Here is a 20,796-nt window from a genome sequence, read left to right on the forward strand (position 1 = left end):
TTTTAAGTTCAATCAGTTTTATTAGCATTTTGTCATATAAATACAAACATAGACCTCATATTCATAATAAATCTTTACAGAGTGTAAGTAGAGTTTAATGTCCTAGTCCAAGAAGATGGGCTGAAAGGAACCCACCAGGTCCGGGTCTTTACCGGGCTTGGAGATCAGGACCACAAGGGCCATATTATCTGGGAATGCTCCCCCCTCCGCTGCCACAGTATTGTATATTTCACACAGGGGCTGCGCGATCAAATCAGGGAGAATCCGATAGTATTCCGGCCCAACTCCATCCAGCCAAGGCGCTTTGGTTAATTTAAGAGATTTAATAGAGGCTCTCAGCTCCTCAATAGTAATCGGCTGACTCAGGAAGGCAGCCTGGTCGTCGTCCAGCCTGGGAACATGAAGGCCCTGAAAGAAAGCAGCCAGGTCATCCTTATCCAGCGGCCTCAGCCCGTAGAGGGCTTCGTAGTACTGTACAAACTGATCAGCTATCTGCTTATTCCCTATGTGCCGGGTCCCCTTGGTATCTCGAATAGCAGTGATAATTTGCCATTTTTTATAGAGGCGAACCAAGTTAGTGAGAATTTTCCCCACCTTACCACCCCATTGATAAAGATTATATCTTTGGTAGAAGAGAGACTGTGCTGCACGTTGAAGGAGCAGGGCCTCCATTTTCTCCCTGATCCCCTTGTATGCCAGACGATCCGAATCGGATAAAGTGGCTATATGCGCCCTACGGAACCCATGAAGTTGCTGAGTAAGGCTCAAAAGCTCCCCCTCTCGTTCTTTGTGCTTCGCGGCCGAGTAGGCTATAATGTGGCCCCTCATGACCGCCTTGGACATATACCAAAAAGACACCGGTCCCATCTCTGGAGTAGCGTTAGTAGCCTGGTAATCTACCCATCTCGCCCGTAAAATAGTCCGGAACTCGGGGTCATTGTACAGATGTGGGGACATTTTCCAAGAGGAAGCGTGTCGGCCACTAGAAAGAGTCAGTGTAAGTCCCACCATCGCATGGTCAGAGATCGTGGCCTCAATAATCTCAGATTTAGTAACCCAGAACAATCGTTTATCAAGGAGAAGGTAATCTAACCAGGCGTAAACCTTGTGCATATGGGAGAAAAAGGTAAATTCAGTCATAAGGGTGTAAGGCTCGCCATACATCAACTAGATCCAAATGTTGCATCAAGAAGCCCACCCCATTGTTGTCATGATCCCGCAGGCTAGCCCTAGGAGGTTTGCAGTCCACCCCAGCAGCTGCCGTGATATTGAGATCTCTCCCCAGGATCACTTTGTAGAGAGTTGCGCGGGGACAGAAATCCCACCCGTCCCCGCCAAAGTCTTACCCGTCCCCGTGAGGAATCCAACCCGTCCCCACCCATCCCCACGAGGAATCCCCTCCGTCCCCACCCGTACCCGTGAGGAATCTCTTCCGTCCCCGCCCGTCCCTATAAACTTCAGAAATAGTTATTTCATTTAATTATGCTAAATAAGCAAAAATAATTTATTAATTTGGAAATATTAATTGGGAAGAATACATACTTTGTAAACAAGTTTCTACCAGAGCTTCTTTTGTTTATAAATTTTTATCAACACAACTAATATACTACTTTATCCTGAAACAAAAAAAAAAGAAAGAAATAGAATTCTTTTCCTACCTTTGTTGCCTGGTTTCTGCTTTCCTCATGTTCTCATTCAGTTCCTTCCATCCACTGTCTCTCTTCCTTCTGCGTCTTCCATTTGCTCTGTTACTGTGCCTCTCCCTTTCTCCCCCCTTCCAAATTGGTCTGGCACCCATCTTCTTCCCTCCGCTCCCCCCATAGTCTGGCATCTCTGTCTTCTTCCCTGCCAGCGTCTTCTCCCCACTCTCTCTTCCCCATTTCCTTTCAGCGTCCTTCTCCCCCCATCTTCCCCATGTCCTTTCAGTGTCCTTCTCCCCCCTCTGTCTTCCCCATGTCCTTTCAGTGTCCTTCTCCCTCTCTGTCTTTCCCATGTGCTTTCAGCGTCCTTCTTCCCCATGTCCTGTCAGCGTCCTTCTCCCCCTTCTGTCTTCCACAAATGCTTTCAGTGTCCTCCCCCCCCATCTTCCCCATGGCCTTTCAGCATCCTTCTCCACCCCTTTGTCTTCCCCAGTGCTTTCAGCGTCCTTCTCCCCCCTCCTTTTCTCCCGCCCCGAGTGCAGCACAGCCGGCCAGGTCCCCTTACTTTTGTGGCGCTTTCCCAACCGACCGACAACAGCCCCGGTCTGACAAACCACCCTGCCCTTAATTGCAAATCTAAATTTCCTTCTTACAGCTGCTGTAAGAAGGTAAAATTTAGATTCGCAGTTAAGGGCAGGGAGGTTTGTCGGACCAGGGCTGTTGTCGGTCGGGAAAGCGCCACAAAAGTAAGGGGACCTGGCCGGCTGTGCTGCACCCGGGGCGGGGCGGACCGCCCCCCTCCCTTGGTAGCCACTGGAGCCACGAGGCTACTCCTCCTTACCTACCCTGCCTGCAGCACAGAGCCGAACGGAAGTCTTCCCGACATCAGCGCTGACGTCGGAGGGAGGGAGGGCTTTGTTTAAGCCCTTCCTCCTCTCCGACGTCAGCGCTGACATCGGGAAGACTTCCGTTCGGTTCTGTGCTGCAAGCAGAACAGGTAGGGAGAAAAGCCACGCGACTTAGTACATCCAGCCCCGCAGGAACCCCACGACCCTCGGAGGCGTCCCCACGGGATCCCCGCGACCCTAGGGGACGTCCCCATGGGATTCCTGCGACCCTAGGGGGCGTCCCCACGGGATCCCCGTGACCCGAAGGGGGAACCCGCAGGATGCTCGCGGGTCCCGCAGGATTCCCGTCGTCCCTGTGCAGCTCTCTATCACTTTGTACTCTTGACACTAAGGACAAGACTGTGGAAATGAATTTATGACAGTAGACATTCGGAGCATATAAGTTGCAGAGTAGTACTTTCAGACCCCAGGACAATGATGTATCTCCCATCCCGATCAAGAAATTGTTTATGTAGTGTGAATGGTAGCCGTTTGTGCAACAGAATTGCCACCCCACGCTGCCGCCCACTAAACGTGGAGGAATAGACTTCCCCAACCCAGTTCTTCCTCAATTTAGCATGTTCAATCTGAGTGAGATGGGTCTCCTGCAGGTAAGCAATGTCCACCCCTGCCTTGCACAGGCCAGTCAGGACACGAGCCCTCTTAATGGGAGAGTGGATACCATCGATATTAAACGAGACCATTTTCAAGTCCGCCATAGCAAAAGAAAACAAAGGGAAACAGTAGCAAAGATACTTGGAGAAAAGAGAAAGAAAAAGGAAGAAAGAAAGCCCCTACTCCCTACTCCCCTCGGCAAGATGTGATGCTTAGCCAGGGTCAGCAGGCAACTCAGGTGTCAGATCAGCAGTAGCATGAGAAAGTGGAGCAAGCCAAGCCTCCCAGCAGAGCTCCACTGCTCCCAGAGAGAAGTCGCATCCTTCGCTCCCAAAAGGCCCACCCCACCCCCACTCAACCTCCCCAAGCAGCCCCCATACATATGCACTCCCCACCCCCCATCCCACCTCCCCCCTTCCCTACCCCCCGAAACAAGTGCACCTCTATGGCACACAAACCCAAAGACAATCCCCCCAGCCTACCCGGAGAACCCCCGCCCCACTCCCCCAAATAACCCACTCCCGCAACCCCTCCAGTCACAAAGTCCAAACAGAACAGCAGGTGAAGTGTAGAAGGTCAGGCACAAGCCTGTGGACTCTCAACACCAGGGACCACAGCAGGTAAGTCAGGCCTCAGGATGGTCCTGTAAGGCAGCAGAGCCACACCGTCCTCCCCAAAGTCCGAGAGTATGGAAAGGCTACAAAGCAGACTCAACAGCTGCTGGCAACGAAGAGTATCAATCTCATCAGGTACTATCCAGGCCACCAAGGCCCAAGGAAGGCACACAAATGCCCCCGGGGTTCAGTCAGCCCCAGAAGCCCCTCCAGAGCAAAGAAGTGCAGGTACCAAATGCCCAAGCAGTCAATTCAGGCGGGCATCTTCGCCAACAAGGCCCTGGCCTCCTCAACCGTGGTCACGCTGTGGGTCGCGCCATCATGCCAAACTCTCAACTCTCAACCAGCGCAAACCTCACCACTCTATTGTGCAGGTCCGTACTAAACGGCGCCATGAGCTTACGCTGGGCCACAACGCGCACAGAGTAATCGTTAAAGACCAACACCTGTGAACCCTCGTATTCTAAGGCCCCTTCTTACGATAAGCCTGGAGGAGCAGCTCCTTCTCCCTCCAGTTGGTGTAGCGGGCGATGGTCGTGCACAATCTCTTCCTGTCAGCGGATTTGGCACCTATGTGGTGGGCTCTCTCACAGCCATAGCGGGTTGCGTCCGCAGGCAGACCCAGCATAGCCGGTAGCCAGGTAGTAAAAATACGGTACAGATCCTGGTCCACCATTGTCTCCGGGAGCCCAACGAGCCGCAGGTTATTTCGGCGGCTCCGGTTTTCCTGCTCCTCCAGTTTTTCTTCCAGCTCCTGTGTTGTCTTCTGGAGCTCCTCCATCTGCGTCACCAGGCCTGTGCACGTGTCCTCCTGATCGGACACCCGCTGTTCCACCTCCATCAAGCGTCGGCTGTGGGAATCAAATTTCTTGTTCACCTCATCCACAGCCGACTGGAGTTTGTTCAGCCGATCCGCCAATGCTGCAGACACGGACCTGGTGATATCCGCGATCCAGTCCCCGGCCGGGATCGTGAAAGCAGCTTGTTCCGCCGCCATCTTGGGAGCTGCAGGCATAGGCTTATCCCGGGCAATTCAGGCCGATTTAATGGGCAAATCCGACTCGGCAGTCGACCCCCAAAGGTGCCCCCGCGGTGCAAGGGAGTAACTGAACCAGCCGGACAGAAATTTACCCGGGGGAGCGGGAAATGGCAGATTTAAACGCGGTTTTCGTTTCAGTGGAGCGGGAGCCCTCCGTCCACATGTCCAGCTAAGCAGGCTGCATCACGTGACCACCCGGCTGCTTAATGTCTGCCAGGAATGAGTACAGCTCATTTTTTATATCTGTCAGGAGATCCTCTAAAGTCTGTTGATGGCGCTTGAGACTCAGTGCTGCTACTCCTACCTTCCAGCACTGCACACTACACAACAGTCTCACTTGTGGCAGACATCACCATCTTGCTTCCACATGGAGAACCGGCACCCTTCTCCAAGACCACTACTAACTTGCTCCTGGCAAAATGGTAGCTATCCAGGATGCACCATGTAGTCATGCTAGTCTAAACTTGACTGAGGAAGCCTGATCAAAGGGTGAGTGAGCTAATGGGAGTCTACTTAATTAAAATCATGGACCCACTGGAGCTTCACGCCAATGCGTCCTGCCACATCAGTGACATCAATTCCTTCAAGAAAGACATTTTATAGTCAATCTTAGCACACAGAATGTAACAAGTAGTATACTGGATTGTTGGTTTAACATTGCCTTGATAATGAAGTAACTGTTGGACAAACTGGATGAACCATGCAGATCTTTATCTGCCATCATTTATTAAGTACTATGACAGTAAGCCGACTTAAGCATAAGGCCACAGGATTGTCATACATGCACATTTTCTGTGGAGGAAGGTTATGGTGATTTTATATTAGAAATGAGTTTTAGACCATACAGCAGCCATACGGCGTAGCTATGAATAGGTGCAAGCATGTCCTCTCAGTGGCAGCACATCTATGAGGCAGTTGGTGTGGATCCCCAAGCCTCACCAGCAAAAACTCCTAAAACCTTTTCTCCATGTACCTTTAAAGGATGATCTTCACGTGCAGCATGACTGACAAACACTGCTAGTAACCACCTCACATTCTTCCTTCTGACATATCGCTCTGTTTCTGCAGAGGCATAGTTTGGCAGAAGGAAGACTGTGGGGCCAGTGCAAGCATCGAGTATCTGTCATGCTGCTCACTGCCGGCAAAGATTGCCTTTTCAAATAGGCAGTAGGGGGCTTGCCTTGCCTCCCCAGGAGAAATTGGATTTTCTGCCGAAGCAACTGAGGTCCAGGCCTCTCCAAAACTGAATATCTGGCTACGCCCCTGCCATATAAGTTCCTTCCTTCAAAGTCTTTCTGATCTCTCCTTTGTTGAGGATTAAAAGGAGGGAGCCACGGCGTGAACGCTACAGCAGCGGCTGAAGAGGAGGAAGCAGGAGAGGTAGCCAGAAGGAGAAGAGGTAGGCAGAGGAGGCGAAGGGGCTAGCGGCAGCGGGCAGTGGTAAGAGTAAGCTCCGCCCACCCGCACCGCATCACCAGCGGCATCAGTGCCCGGACTCCCCCTTAAAAGGAGGGAGCCGCAGCGTGAATGCTACAGCAGCTGTGTGGGAAATTTTGAGCAGCAGCGGCTGAAGAGGAGGAAGCAGGAGAGGTATCCAGAAGGAGAAGAGGTAGGCAGAGGAGGCGAAGGGGCTAGCGGCAGCGGACAGAGTAAGCTCCGGCCACCCACACCGCGTCACCAGCGGCGTTAGCGCCCCGACTCCCCCTTAAAAGGGGGGAGCCAACGTCACGCAGCCGTTCGGTGCGTGGCGAGCAGCAAGGCCCTAGCCTTAGCGAGAGCGCCTTTGCGAGGGGCCTTGAGAAGGGCCGAGCAAAGACAGCCAAGGACTCCAGGACACCAAAGAACAGCAAGAAGGTAAAGAACAAGCGAGCACACACACAAGAGCACACACAATAAGGCACACACAAGACAGGGAAGGATAAAGAAGCAGCAGGCTCCAGGAACAAGAAAAAGGCTCAAGAGAGGACAACTGACCCACAAGCAAAAAGCAGCAAGAAAAAGCCAAGCACAGGAGAGAGCACACGCACGCACACAAAAGAAAGAGGAGAGCACCTAGTGGACTGAAAAGAAAGAGTAATGGAAGCAGCAGGAACCCGGAGAAGCTTCCCAGTGTACTGCACGGAGTATCATATGTACGACTACCTCCCCTCGGGAAGGCAGGCGTATGTATGCAGTAGGTGTCAGGAACTGGAAAGCCTGAAGAAGGAAGTCGGTCGACTACAGTGCAGGGTTCAAGAGCTGGAGGGACTCCACATATCGGAAGAACCATTCAAGATAGCTGAAGACCACACAAGAGAGAGCCACATCGAGGAGCATGTAAGGGAGCTCGAGAGATTCATCGAGGAGGCCTACAGGACCATCAGCAGCGCTGGAGCGAGGAAGCTACGCCCACACAAGATGGAAGACAGGGACCAACAGATGGAAGACAGGTACCAACAGACACCAAGAATGAAGGACCTCATGGAAGAATCGAGCAAGCAGAGGAGGGTAAGACTCGCCGGTACCCTGAAAGAGAAGTACTGAACCACACCGAGGATACAGACTTGAGACCAGTGAGGAAGCTGAGGAAGGGGAAATCTGCAGTCATAGTGGGAGACTCAATCCTGAGAGAAGTGGACAGTCACATAGCAGGATGGAGAGAAGATCGGTTAGTGACCTGTCTCCCAGGAGCAAGAACGAAGGACATCACCAACAGAATTGAGAGGATCCTGGAAGGAGCAGAAACAGAAGAGACAGCAGTGATAATCCACATTGGAACAAATGATGTCAATAGGAGAAATTACAGCAGGACTACGCTAACCGAACAGTTCAAGATCCTAGGAAGAAAACTGAAGTTGAGGACACAGAAGATAGCATTCTCAGAGATTCTGCCAGTACTGAGGGCAGACGTGAAGAGGCAGACAGAACTACAAGCAATAAACGCATGGGTGAGGAGATGGTGTGAAGAAGAGGGTTTCCACTTTGTGAAGAACTGGACAACTTTTTGGGGGAAGAACAAGCTCTTCAGGAGGGACAGACTTCACCTGAGCATGGCAGGAACGAGACTGCTAGCAAACAACGTCAAGAGAGAAATAGAGCAGGCTTTAAACTAAGAAGGGGAAAGCCAACAGTTGACAGTTTGGACATGAGTATCCAAAGAGATACTGAGCGGGAAAAATGCTGGGAACAAGCAAAAGACGAACAGGAGTCTAAGGAACAAGAGAACCTGGCAAACAATAAGAAGGGTAAACAGAAAGAGCTAGAGGAACAGGAGAAATTGAGAAATCAGGTTGTGGACGAAAAAGATGCGCCAAAAAAAGAGGAAGAAAGGGACAGAAATCAGGGACTGGCAGCACAAAAAGGGGATGGCAAGAGGAGTAAATCACAAGGAAAACCAGCAGGGAAAGAAAAGACCAGGACTTAAATTGCTTGTATGCAAATGCGAGGAGCTTAAAGACCAAAATGGGAGAACTAGAAGTCACAGCCAAAAAAGAGGACCTAGTTATCATTGGAATCACGGAAACATGGTGGAATGAGGAAAACAAATGGGACATAGTACTGTCAGGTTACAAACTCTATAGAAGAGACAGGACTCACAAGAAGGGTGGAGGAATAGCACTATATATAAAAGACACCATTCACTCGACCAGAGTGGATATGGAAACAAAAGCGGAAGGATTGGAATCATTATGGGTTAAATTACCAGGAAGGAATGGTTTTGACATAAAATTGGGACTATACTATTGTCCACCTAGACAAACTAAAGCAAATGACAAAGAACTGGCAGCAGAATTGAGGCGGGAATGTAAAAACGGAAACGTGATGGTAATGGGGGATTTTAACTACCCCGGGATAGACTGGAGTATTGGAAACTCGAACTGTGCGAGGGAAACAGAATTCTTAGAGGCTGTGAGGGACTGCTTTATGGAACAGCTCGTCAAGGAACCAAGAAGAGGAAATGCCACTCCCGACCTAATCCTCAATGGGCTAGGGCAGGGGTGTCCAATGTCGGTCCTCGAGGGCCGCAATCCAGTCGGATTTTCAGGATTTCCCCAATGAATATACATGAGGTCTATTTGCATGCACTGCTTTCATTGTATGCTAATAGATCTCATGCATATTCATTGGGGAAATCCTGAAAACCCGACTGGATTGCGGCCCTCGAGGACCGACATTGGACACCCCTGGACTAGGGGGACCTGCAAAGGAAGTGGAAGTAGTGGGACCACTAGGGATCATGCGATCACAACATGATCCAGTACAAATTAGAAGTAGGAACATCAAAAGGGAAGAGAACCACAGTGACAACGCTCAACTTCAAGAAAGGGAACTATGATGCTATGAGAGAAATGGTGAAAAAAACCCTCAGAAACAGCTCAAGGAAAGCAGAGACAGTGGAGCAAGCCTGATCCCTATTCAAGGGCACGGTACAAGAAGCACAACATATGTACATCCCCAGATTTAGAAAAGGGTGCAAAAAAAACCAAACAAAATACCCAGTATGAATAACCAATGAAGTGAAGAAAGCGATAGGAGACAAGAAAAATTTGTTCCGGAAATGGAAAAAGGACCAAACTGGGGAAAAATGGAAGGAACACAGGAGATGCCAAAAAGAATGTCATCGAGTGGTTAGGAGAACGAAAAGGGAATATGAAGAAAGACTGGCCAGGGAGGCAAAAAATTTCAAATCGTTCTTCAAATACGTTAAAGGAAAGCAACTGGCGAGGGAGGAAGTAGGACCGTTGGATGATGGAGGCAGTAAGGGAGTAATAAAGGAGGAAAAAGAGGTAGCTGATAGGTTAAACAAGTTCTTCTCATCAGTCTTCACAAGCGAGGACACATCCAGTGTACCAAAACCCGAAGAGATCTTCAATGGAGACCAAGAAGAAAAACTGTTGACAATAGAGGGGAGCTATAAGGATGTCCTCCAACAGATAGATAGATTGAAGAGCAAAAAATCACCAGGCCCGGACGGAATCCACCCAAGGGTACTAAAAGAACTTAGAAATGAAATAGCGGAAATACTCCAACGAGTTTGCAACCTATCCTTGAAAACTGGCGAGATCCAGGAGGACTGGAAGATAGCCAATGTTACACCTATCTTTAAAAAGGGATCGAGAGGTGACCCGGGAAACTACAGGCCGGTAAGTTTGACATCGGTTCCGAGCAAGATGGTAGAGGCACTGATAAAGGACAGCATCTGTGAAAAAAATGGACTAATGAAAGCGAGCCAACATGGGTTCTGCAAAGGAAGATCGTGCCAAACAAACTTACTGCACTTCTTTGAAGGGGTAAACAGCCCATAGACATCATTTATCTCGACTTCCAAAAAGCCTTTGAGAAGGTACTCCATGAGCGGCTACTTAGGAAGCTGTGGAACCATGGGGTGGAAGGGGACGTATACAGATGGGTTAAACACTGATTGGCAGGCAGGAAGCAAAGGATTGGAGTGAAGGGCCACTACTTGGACTGGAGGAGGGTCACGAGCAGAGTTCCACAGGGGTCCGTACTCGGACCACGGCTGTTCAATATATTTATCAACGACCTAGAAACAGGGACGAAGTGTGAAGTTATAAAATTTGCGGATGACACTAAACTCTATAGCAGGGTTAGAACTGTGGAAGAATGTGAGGACCTACAAAGGCACCTGAACAAACTGGAGTGGGCGATTAAATGGCCAATGAACTTCAATGTAGGAAAATGCAAGGTCATGCATATAGGGAAAAAGAACCCGATGTTCAGCTACTAAATGGGGGGATTAGTACTAGAGGCAAGTAACCTTGAAAAGGACTTGGGTGTGCTGGTGGACACAACAATGAAGTCAACAGCACAATGCACAGCATCCTCAAAGAAAGTAAACAGAATGTTGGGTATTATTAAGAAGGGTATTACAACCAGAACGAAGTAAGTCATCATGCCGCTGTATCGCGCGATGGTGCGCCCGCATCTGGAATACTGTGTCCAATATTGGTCGCCGTACCTAAAGAAGGACATGGAGATACTTGAGAGGATTTAGAGAAGAGCGACAAAAATGATAAAAGGTATGGAAAACCTTTCATACGCAGACAGGCTAGAAAGGCTGGGGCTCTTCACCCTGGAGAAGCGGAGACTCAGAGGAGACATGATAGAGACTTACAAGATCATGAAGGGCATAGAGAAGGTGGAAAGGGACAGATTCTTCAGCCCATTGGGAACTACAAGAATAAGGGGACACTCAGAGAAATTGAAAGGGACAGGTTTAGAACCAATGCTAGGAAATTTTTCTTCACTCAGAGGGTGGTAGACACCTGGAATGCACTTCCGGAGGATGTGATAGGACAGAGTACATTAAGGGGATTCAAAAAGGGATTGGACAAGTTCCTGAAAGAACTTGAGGGATTGAGGGTAGAGATAGAGGTAGAGATAGGATTATGGAAGGGTATAGATAGAAGAATAATGGGGATTGAAAGGTTTTAGACAAAGGATCATTTACAGGTCATGGACCTGATGGGCCGCCGCGGGAGCGGACTGCTGGGCGCAATGGAACCCTGGTCTGACCCAGCGGAGGCAACTCCTTATGTTCTTAAATTGCAGCTTCTTACCTGAAATTCTAAGCATAACTTCCTTTGAAGTTAAATGAGCAAGCCTGTCAAACAAGAAAGGCAATTTTCATACTGATGAGGGAGCAGAATATACCAGTATAACTTCTACAACAAAAGTTGCAGTACTTGCCTCCCACCCTGCAGAAGTTCATTCAAAAACCATTTTGATACAGGAATCTCAAACACACACAAAAAAATTTTATTTTAAAATTTGATGAAAAATAAAAAAACACTCCATATAAGCTACTTTAAATCTCATTCAGATTGTTCCATCATGATAATGCTACATGGAGCCGGATCAGTCTTAGACCTTTAAGCCATCTAAAGTAGAGATAGGTTTATACCCTCTGTGAAAATGGCACAGATTTTCATAGTTTTGGCATGCATTCAGAACACATGAAGCAGTTCATCAATCCAGACACATAAAATATAAACAATCATCTAAAATCATTATAAATAGTTTGTTCTGGCCACATCTTGTAGCTTCTGTAACATTAAATCAGATCAAAAAGTGACAGGTATGGGATCTGAGATTTCCAGACATGTAAGGCACACTATTAAGAGGTCAGTCTTTTGTTGACAAAGTCATCCATTCCTTCAGTATTGGGGAATAGACATAAAAGGAAACACAAAGACATCAAACAGCAGGAATCTGAGGCTGGACATAAGGCATATATGAATGGCTTGGAAGACGGGCTGGATGTCCACCAGCAAAGTGCTGCTAGCCTGCTAGATAGAAAACTGTTGGCTCATAACACCCAACCTCAGAACCAAGTTCCCCAGAGGACAAGGATTGAAAAGGCAAAATATCAGTCAGGTAGTGGGCTCATTTTGTTAGCAGTGCTATTCCAGTTCTAACAGGACTGGAAGCCAACAGGATAAGGAAAACAGCAGCAATATATAACATTGAATTACGATTCCTTCATCTGGGCCCTGTATTATCTACGAGGTACACATGACAGAGTTCTGCAGTGAGATGTGTGCAACAGGTAAATTACCAGACCTGCTACCTGATGGAAATACCATTTATGTGGGTACATGCCCATCTTATGGGTTAGTGCAGCCAGGCCCAACTGGATTAGCAGAGGCATTAGAGAATCAGCTTTTTGGAAAGCTTTATATGAAAGCATCCATTAAACAGAAAACTGCAAATGGATTTATACTCAAGGCAAAGTGAGAAGTGGGACAAACACTTTGTTAGGAAAAGATAAGTGTCGCAGTGTCTCGTGATAATATTGCTAGAGCCTGTACCTGACTGGTATTATCTATTTCACTATACAGTACCTCTGGTCATTTAAAACGATGTATGCATGTAATGAATTAAACAATTTTATCAAATGTGAATAGAGAAAAATAGATTAAAAGATGAACTGCATTTTTTTGTCTCATAATGGCAGCTCTAACTGTCCCAAGGAAGGCCTGGAGTGCAGTGTCAACTGTGCAAGTTCATGAGCTGTGCTGAGCTAACACTAGGCTACTGAGGGAGAAAGAAAAATAAAATAGGCTTAGTCCTGTTCAGACAAGCTGCACGGTCTTCGGAACTCCTGTCCCCGTTCATGGATCCATTTGTTGGAGACTGAGGGGAAAAAAAAGGGGTTGAGATGAGGAAGTGCACATGATTAAGAACATAAAAGCAATTTATGATGCTCACTAACCCAAGCATCTCATTTCAAACTGGAATAAAAAGCCTAATAGTAAAGCAAAATTGCTTACCACTAAAAGCTAAGAATTTATAGTTTAGTCAGGCCCTGATGCACAAAAGGCTTCTTTGCAAGTAAGACTGGTTCTTCATAGCAGCCACCGCGAACCCTACGCATATGCTTTACAAGGAGATCATCAGGGCCTAAGATCTTGATTGGCTCATGTGCCTAAAGTCCTAACCAGGGGAGTGGCCTTAGGCACCTGAGCTTATGCCCCTCCTAGGATGCACCGGAAAGGGGAAGGTCCACCATTTTGAAGAGGCAGGCCTGCTAGCAGGAGGGTGTGGGCATCCCTCCTGCTGGTCTTCAATTTTAAGGTATCCGGGGGGGAGAATGGTCTATCAGATTTTCAATTTTAAGGTGGGAGGGTCAGGGGCTCCCAACATGGGGGTGCTCATCCCCTCCTCTCCCCTGTGGGTGGGAGTGGGCATCCTTCCTTCCTGATTTTTTATTATTTTTTAATAAGGGGGTTGGAGGAGCGTGGTCCCTTGACTTTTTTGTCTTTCTTGTAGAGTTACCCCAATCAACTAAACCAGAAGGCAGGAAGACAAGGAGCTACTTTATTTTTGATGGGGCAGGCAGGAGGAGGAGCTGGGCTAGCAATTGTTCTTCTGAACAAGTGCCAGGCACAATTCTTCCTCCCTTTTACTGACTATTCTCTGCACGAAGAGCATGCATAAAATTTGTATGCTATTGTGCTGAGCATCGCTATTTAAAATAAAAATCGCTCCCATCATGGTATTTTTTTTAAACCATGGTGTCAGAGCTTTGTGCATCTGGGCCTCAGCTTTTTCACAATGGTGTTAACATGGATAGCTTTCAGAACTCAGAAAAAAAATATGATTTTCTGAGCATGTGCAGGACTTCCTCCACAGTTACTACCTTATGAATCCCAGAAAGTTACATGTACATCTTAAAGACATCAATGCCCTAGGAAAGTGGGTGGGTGTATGTCCAATTTATCCTGCTGTCTACAGAGAAGCACTGCAACAGATAAACAACTCAGTCCACAAGTAGAATGAATCAGCCACAAATGTGAAGAATCCTTTTCCTGCAGTTTCCATGCAAATGTATTGCTAAAATGTTTGAAAAAACCTTTGTGTTCTTTAACCCTGAGCATTAAAAAAAATCTAGAAGCGAGGCAATCCCTGGTTCCAATAGCAGTGTCTACTCCCTCACAAACCAATGTAAATACCGCGGAAGGAAATTAAACTCTATTGCAGATGGGCAGCCTGGATAGGCTATTTGGCCTTTATCTGCCATCATGTTTCTGTAACTTGCTGCATAACAAATCAAATATTTGTATGTCCTGATCTTCTATTTTATTCCTTTTCTTTCTTGATCAATTTCCTTTTTTCTGTGTTCATTCATTTAGGTCTTCAATTTTCATTACTCTAGTCTTTCCTTATTTCTTTTTCCATTTTTGATTTGTAAATTTCCTTATTCTGTTAAATATTTAATTCTCTCTGCCTTTTCAGTAGGCTATTCCACTGCTGCCTTCTTTTGCTTATTTCATTTCTTTTAGTCTTTTTTTAATTTATCTTGATTATACTCTTTCATTCTTCTCTGTTCACACCCACTTGTTCCTCTCCTTACATTTCTTCTTCCAACACTAACCATCCTTAATCTCTCACATACTTTTCTCCAGCTCCTATCACCCATCTCACTACTTTCCCTGATCTCTACTCCTCTGCCCCTCTTGCTCTCTCCCCCCCAATTTCCTTCCCATTTTATTTTTTATATTCCTTCCTCTTCCATCCTAACATAACATAAAACTTTATTTATGAAGTGCAGATACCTCACAGTCCTATGCAATGTACAAAAGATAACTAGCACATCAACGATGGAATTTAGAATAATCATTTTTTAAATTTACTAAACAAATAAGTTTCCATTAATCTTCTAAAATGCATGTAAGAGAATGATAGTGAAATTAACAGCCGAATTTTAGACTCCCATTTGGCCACTTGGTAGGAAAGTAGATTGGTTACATATCTTTTATACTTTAATTCCTTTACTGACAGAAAATTAAAATAATTAATATTCGCAAAGATTGTTTCTGTATAGAAAATGAAAGATTAGTATATAATAAGTAAGAACTAAACCAAACATGATCTTATAATAAACACATCCCAATTTGAATTGGGAGCCAATGTAATTTCTGTTAAAACAGAAAGATTATCAAATTTCTTCAGATTAAATAGATGCCCAGTAGAATTTTGGATAATTTGTAACTTTTGGAAATTTTTATAGGAATCTGCTAAGTATATTATTGCAATAATCTAGGATACTGTCACAATCTTCTCATTTTTCTTCACCACCACCACTCTTTATCTTCCTTTTTCATGCTCCATTTCTTACCCATTCATTTTTTCCCCATATCTCCCCCTTGCTCTCTCTCTCTCCCACTTTCACCCTTGCTTATGCCATCATCCTTCCTTCCCTTCTCTTCTACCCTTCTAGTCATCTCTCCTCCATCTCCTCCCCCCGTCTTTCTCCCCTTCATATTCTCCCCTCTCATTCCCTGGCCCCCTATTTCCCCCTCCTCACCCCTTTTTCAGCCCTATCACGTTAGTCTTCCTCACCTTGTATGTGAGGTTAATTTTCTTCATTAACCTCAAAAGGCTTTTGGAATTTTTTATTTTTGAAACATGCTCATCCTTTGAAAGATCTCTCCTACTAGGAATTTCCTTCCTATTGTCTTTCATTTATTGGAATTGAGTGGCATTTCCCATCTCCTATCGCTGGAGATGTCTTGGCCTATAAAAGGAACAGAGCTACTTTTCACCTTTGTTTATTGAGCAGCAGAAGTAAATCATAGTTTGAGGAATAAGTGGGAGTGTGTGGTGCAGTGGTTAGTCACAGCCTCAGCACCCCGAGGTTGTGGGTTCAAATCCCATATTGCTTCTTGTGACCCTGGGCAAGTCACTTAATCCCCCATTGCCCCAGGTACATTAGATAGAGTATGAGCCTGTGGAACAGATAGGGAAAAATGTTTGAGTACCTGAATGTAAACCACTTAAGACTATAAGTGATATATAAATGCTTAAATAAATAAAATAAATAAGATCATTCATCTTGTATCTGATTTGCACTGTATCTGAAGTGCACACAATTAGGAATGTCATTGTGTAGAACTCTTCTGATGGGAGTCAATGGAGGCCATCTTCCACCCATAGGCACAATTCTTATAGCCCTCAGAGATACCAAAGAATTTGTTCACTACATCAAACTCAATTTCTAAAGAGGAAAGGACAAGATAATTTCCTTTTTTATGGGAGTGGGGATAGGGGGGAAGGGAAAACTGAAAAATCTTTACCAGTAAAATATGTTTTGAACCACAAGACATGATTATGCAATACCATGTTTCCCCGAAAATAAGCCAGGGTCATATATTAATTTGTGCTCCAAAAAACACACTAGCGCTTATTTTCGGGGAAACATGGTATCTACCCTTGACACTTGCCATGTTATACCTATCCCTCCCTTTGTGCACCGAACACCACTGACCGCCTTACATAACTCCGAAGCCTCAAAACTGGTGGCAGTGCTCTGAACAGGCTGCTTCACAGCTTTCCTCCCCAGGGTCTTCCCTCTGCTGCATCACCGATGACATCATCAGTGATGTAATAGAGGGAAGGCCTCGGTGGGAAGGCCATGAAACAGCCTGTTCAGAGCGCTGCCACCGTTTTTGAGGCTTCAGAGGTATGCAAGGCGGTCAGTGGTGTTCCGGTGCACAAAGGGATGGGAAGGAGGGATAGGTATAACACGGTGGGAGGGTCAGTGGTGTTCCGGTGCATAAAGGGATGGGAGGGAGGGATCTTAACTAGGACTTATTTTTGGGTAGGGCTTATATTAGGTCCTACCCCGAAAATCATGCTAATACTTATTATCGGGTAAACACGATAGTTCAGATGAAATAAAAACATATCTGTTCCTGAAGAATTTAGGCAACTAACCTGTACAATTCTACTCCACAATAACTGATCTCTAGTGCTGTTAATAACTAGCTTCTAACCTTGTTAATTCTACTTAATTTGAAACATCTTTTAACCATTGTAAACTGCATAGAACTTCACGGTCCTGCAGTATATAAACTGTTGTTGTTATTATTATTATAAGATGGAAAAAACGCATGAAGTAGTGACTGTGTAGGAAATGCCATGTGTAAACAAAAACTTTTTCCTGAGCTTTGTGAGGACTATTCTAGTTGATATCACCCACTTTTATGACCAACTCTTCCTTCCTGTCGGATAACATCTCAACACATCAAACTTAAGTAGAAAGGGAAACAGAAAGAATGTACCTATGCAGTACAAAGGCTGCATTTTAAAATATTCTTAAGCCTTATAAAAGACAGTGTTGGTTTTATTATAACTTGGTCTGCATTAATAAAACTTCTTCTAAAATATATGCACTGTACAGGTGTACAAATTAACCAGGTTGAATGAGGAGTGGCTTGGTGATAGAGTTGCTGCCTCTGCACCCAGTGGTTGTGGGCAAGTCACTTAATCTCCATTGCCCCAGGTACAAAATAAGTACGTGTATATATGTAAACCACTTTGAGTGTGGTTGCATAACTACAAAAAGGCAGTATATACAAGTCCCAATCTCTTGCCTCCTATTTAAATCTTTTTTTATTAATATTATTTTGCTTGGCAGCCTACTGTTGCTTTTTTAGATTTCCAACTCACCCAGAACCTACCCCAATTAGGACTAAAACATAAGGCTTGAGATACCGAACCTTGGTCCAACCCCTGTGGAGTACCACAAGGTTCCCCTCTATCTCCTACTCTATTCAACCTATATACTGCCTCCCTCGGGACATAACCGGACAAACTAAGCATAACCTCCTACAGTTATGCAGATGATATCACCACCCTCATACCTCTTGATCAACCAAAGATCATCATAAAGGACACTCTACACCGAACTCTGGTAACAGCAGCAAACTGGAAGGATAACCACAAACTGAAACTCAACCCAGACAAAACAAAATTCATCCTTCTCGAAAATAACAAAGCCCCAACTATTACCAACATAGAAATCAACTCGATCAATTACCCCATTCAAACCACCCTAAAACTACTAGGTATGACAATAGACAGATGCTGCACCATGCAACCGCAAATAAACAAAACAATACAGAAATCTTTCACTGTTATGAGAAACCTAAGACAAGTACGCAAATTCTTCGAAAGAACACAATTCCAGCTCATAGTACGATCCCTTTCCTGGGTATATTGGATTATTGCAACATCCTCTACTTCCCCTGCCCTGCAACAATGATCAAACAACTGCAAACAGTTCAAAATACAGCACTAAGATTTGTCTACTCCTTAATGAAACATGACCTCATGAACTCACACTGGCTACCAATCCAAGAAAGAATACTATTCAAATTTTACTGCACACTATTTAAAACCATAAACGGAGACAGCCCATCCTATCTGAACAATCAACTCATCCATAATACCTCAACCAGACACAGAAAAACTCACACCCCATTCACACACCCTCCAATCAAAGAAGTTAAATGGAAAAACTTTACGATGGCCTCCTAGCCACTCAAGCAGCAAAATTAGATAACCAAATCTCCAATCTACTGATAACAACCACAGCTACAAGTTATTCAGAAGAGAAATAAAGGTCATACTCTTCAAGAAATCCCCGATTAAATCTTAACATCTCGAATACTTCTTTCCACCTGTCTTCTTCCTCACTCTCTGAAAAAACCCGCCCTCTTCTCTACCTTCACTTGCCATGACCACTGATCTCTTCTTAGTTTGTAACAGACCAACCATAATTCTTTTGTAATCCGCCTTGAACCGCAAGGCAATGGCGGAATAGAAATCTCTAATGTAATGTAATGTAATAAAGCTACCTGTTCTCTCTTCCCCCTGTGATTTTAATCATCCTCAGTAGGGTGCACAAACTGTGGTCCCTAGAACACAGTATGTCTTTGCTACACCTTGTGGCTGGGAAAAGAATTAAATCTGCCAAAAGAAAGCAGTCTATACTTACCCCATTTATTTCCAACCAGCACAGGACAGGCTGCATGCCTTGTGCTGTAATCACCTTCACCACTTTTAAACAAATTATACCAGAAAACTGATGTCCCCTGTGAAAGAAAAAATGGGAATGCCCCAATTACTGAAAAGCACAGTTACTTACCGTAACAGGTGTTATCCAGGGACAGCAGGCAGATATTCTTTACTCATGGGTGACATCACCGACGGAGCCCTCGGTACGGACCTTTTTAACTAGAAAGTTCTAGTTGGCCGCACCGCACATGCGCGAGTGCCTTCCCGCCCGACGGAGGAGTGCGTGGTCCCCAGTTAGGATAAGCCAGCTAAGAAGCCAACCCGGGGAGGAGGGTGGGACGTAAGAATATCTGCCTGCTGTCCCTGGATAACACCTGTTACGGTAAGTAACTGTGCTTTATCCCAGGACAAGCAGGCAGCATATTCTTTACTCATGGGTGACCTCCAAGCTAACAGAGAGGGAGGAGGGATGGTTGGCCATTAGGAAAATAAATTTTGTAACACAGATTGGCCGAAGTGTCCATCCCGTCTGGAGAAGGCATCCAGACAGTAGTGAGTAGTGAACGTGTGAACTGAGGACCAAGTGGCCGCCTTGCAGATTTCCTCGATGGGCGTGGAACGGAGGAAAGCCACAGAAGCAGCCATAGCTCGGACTCTGTGGGCCGTGACAGCACCTTCCATTGAGAGACCGGCCCGAGCATAAAAGAACGCAATACAGGCAGCAAGCCAATTGGAAAGCGTCCGTTTGGAGACAGGACGACCTAGACGGTTAGGGTCGAAGGACAAAAAGAGCTGAGGAGATGAGCGGTGAGCCCTGGTACGGTCAAGGTAGTAGGCAAGGGCACGCTTACAATCCAGCGTGTGCAGTGCCTGTTCCCCAGGATGAGAATGGGGTTTAGGGAAAAAGACGGGCAACACAATGGACTGGTTGAGGTGAAAAGCTGAGACCACCTTGGGAAGGAATTTGGGATGGGTACGCAGAACCACCTTGTCATGGTGAAAAACAGTGAATGGTGGATCGGCGACCAGTGCATGCAGCTCACTAACCCTCCTGGCAGAGGTGATGGCAATGAGGAAAAGCACCTTCCAGGTAAGAAATTTGAGCGAAGTTATGGCAAGAGGCTCAAACGGAGGTTTCATGAGCGCTGATAAAACCACATTCAGATCCCAGACGACAGGAGGAGGCTTCAGAGGTGGTTTGACATTGAAGAGGCCTCTCATGAACCGGGAAACCAGTGGATGGGCCGTGAGAGGTTTTCCGAGGATAGGCTCATGAAACGCAGTGATGGCACTGAGGTGGACTCTGATGGAGGTAGATTTGAGGCCAGCATTGGACAGCGAGAGCAAATATTCCAGTACAGTTTCCACCGCTAAAGAGGTGGGATCGTGATGATGCCGTAGACACCAAGAGGAGAACCTGGTCCACTTCTGATGGTAACATTGGAGGGTGGCCGGTTTCCTGGAGGCGTCCAAAATGAGACGGACAGGCTGAGATAGATTCTCAGGAGAGGTCAGCCCGAGAGAAACCAAGCTGTCAGGTGGAGCGAACACAGATTGGGATGTAGCAGAGATTGATGCTGCTGTGTAAGCAGAGTAGGAAACACAGGAAGAGGAATGGGCTCCCTGGAGCTGAGTTGGAGCAGGAGGGAGAACCAGTGTTGGCGAGGCCACCGAGGAGCGATGAGAATCATGGTGGC

At 46.1% G+C, this 20,796-nt stretch overlaps 1 protein-coding gene across 1 annotated transcript in view; it reads right to left on the reverse strand.

Moving 5' to 3' along the window:
* Positions 1–11,531: 11,531 nt before the first annotated feature.
* The window catches only part of LOC117359469 (prolyl 4-hydroxylase subunit alpha-1-like), a 203,699-nt gene continuing 194,434 nt past the window's right edge, over positions 11,532–20,796 (reverse strand). The window contains exons 14-15 of the mRNA XM_033942306.1: positions 19,080–19,176; positions 11,532–12,931 (exon numbers count right to left, since the gene is read on the reverse strand). Of these exons, the coding sequence (XP_033798197.1) occupies positions 12,861–12,931; positions 19,080–19,176 (168 nt within the window). The 3' untranslated portion in view covers positions 11,532–12,860. The remainder of the gene's footprint in view (positions 12,932–19,079; positions 19,177–20,796) is intronic.

Source organism: Geotrypetes seraphini, chromosome 4 (genome assembly GCF_902459505.1).
Source record: "Geotrypetes seraphini chromosome 4, aGeoSer1.1, whole genome shotgun sequence".
Classification (NCBI taxonomy): Eukaryota; Metazoa; Chordata; class Amphibia; order Gymnophiona; family Dermophiidae; genus Geotrypetes; species Geotrypetes seraphini.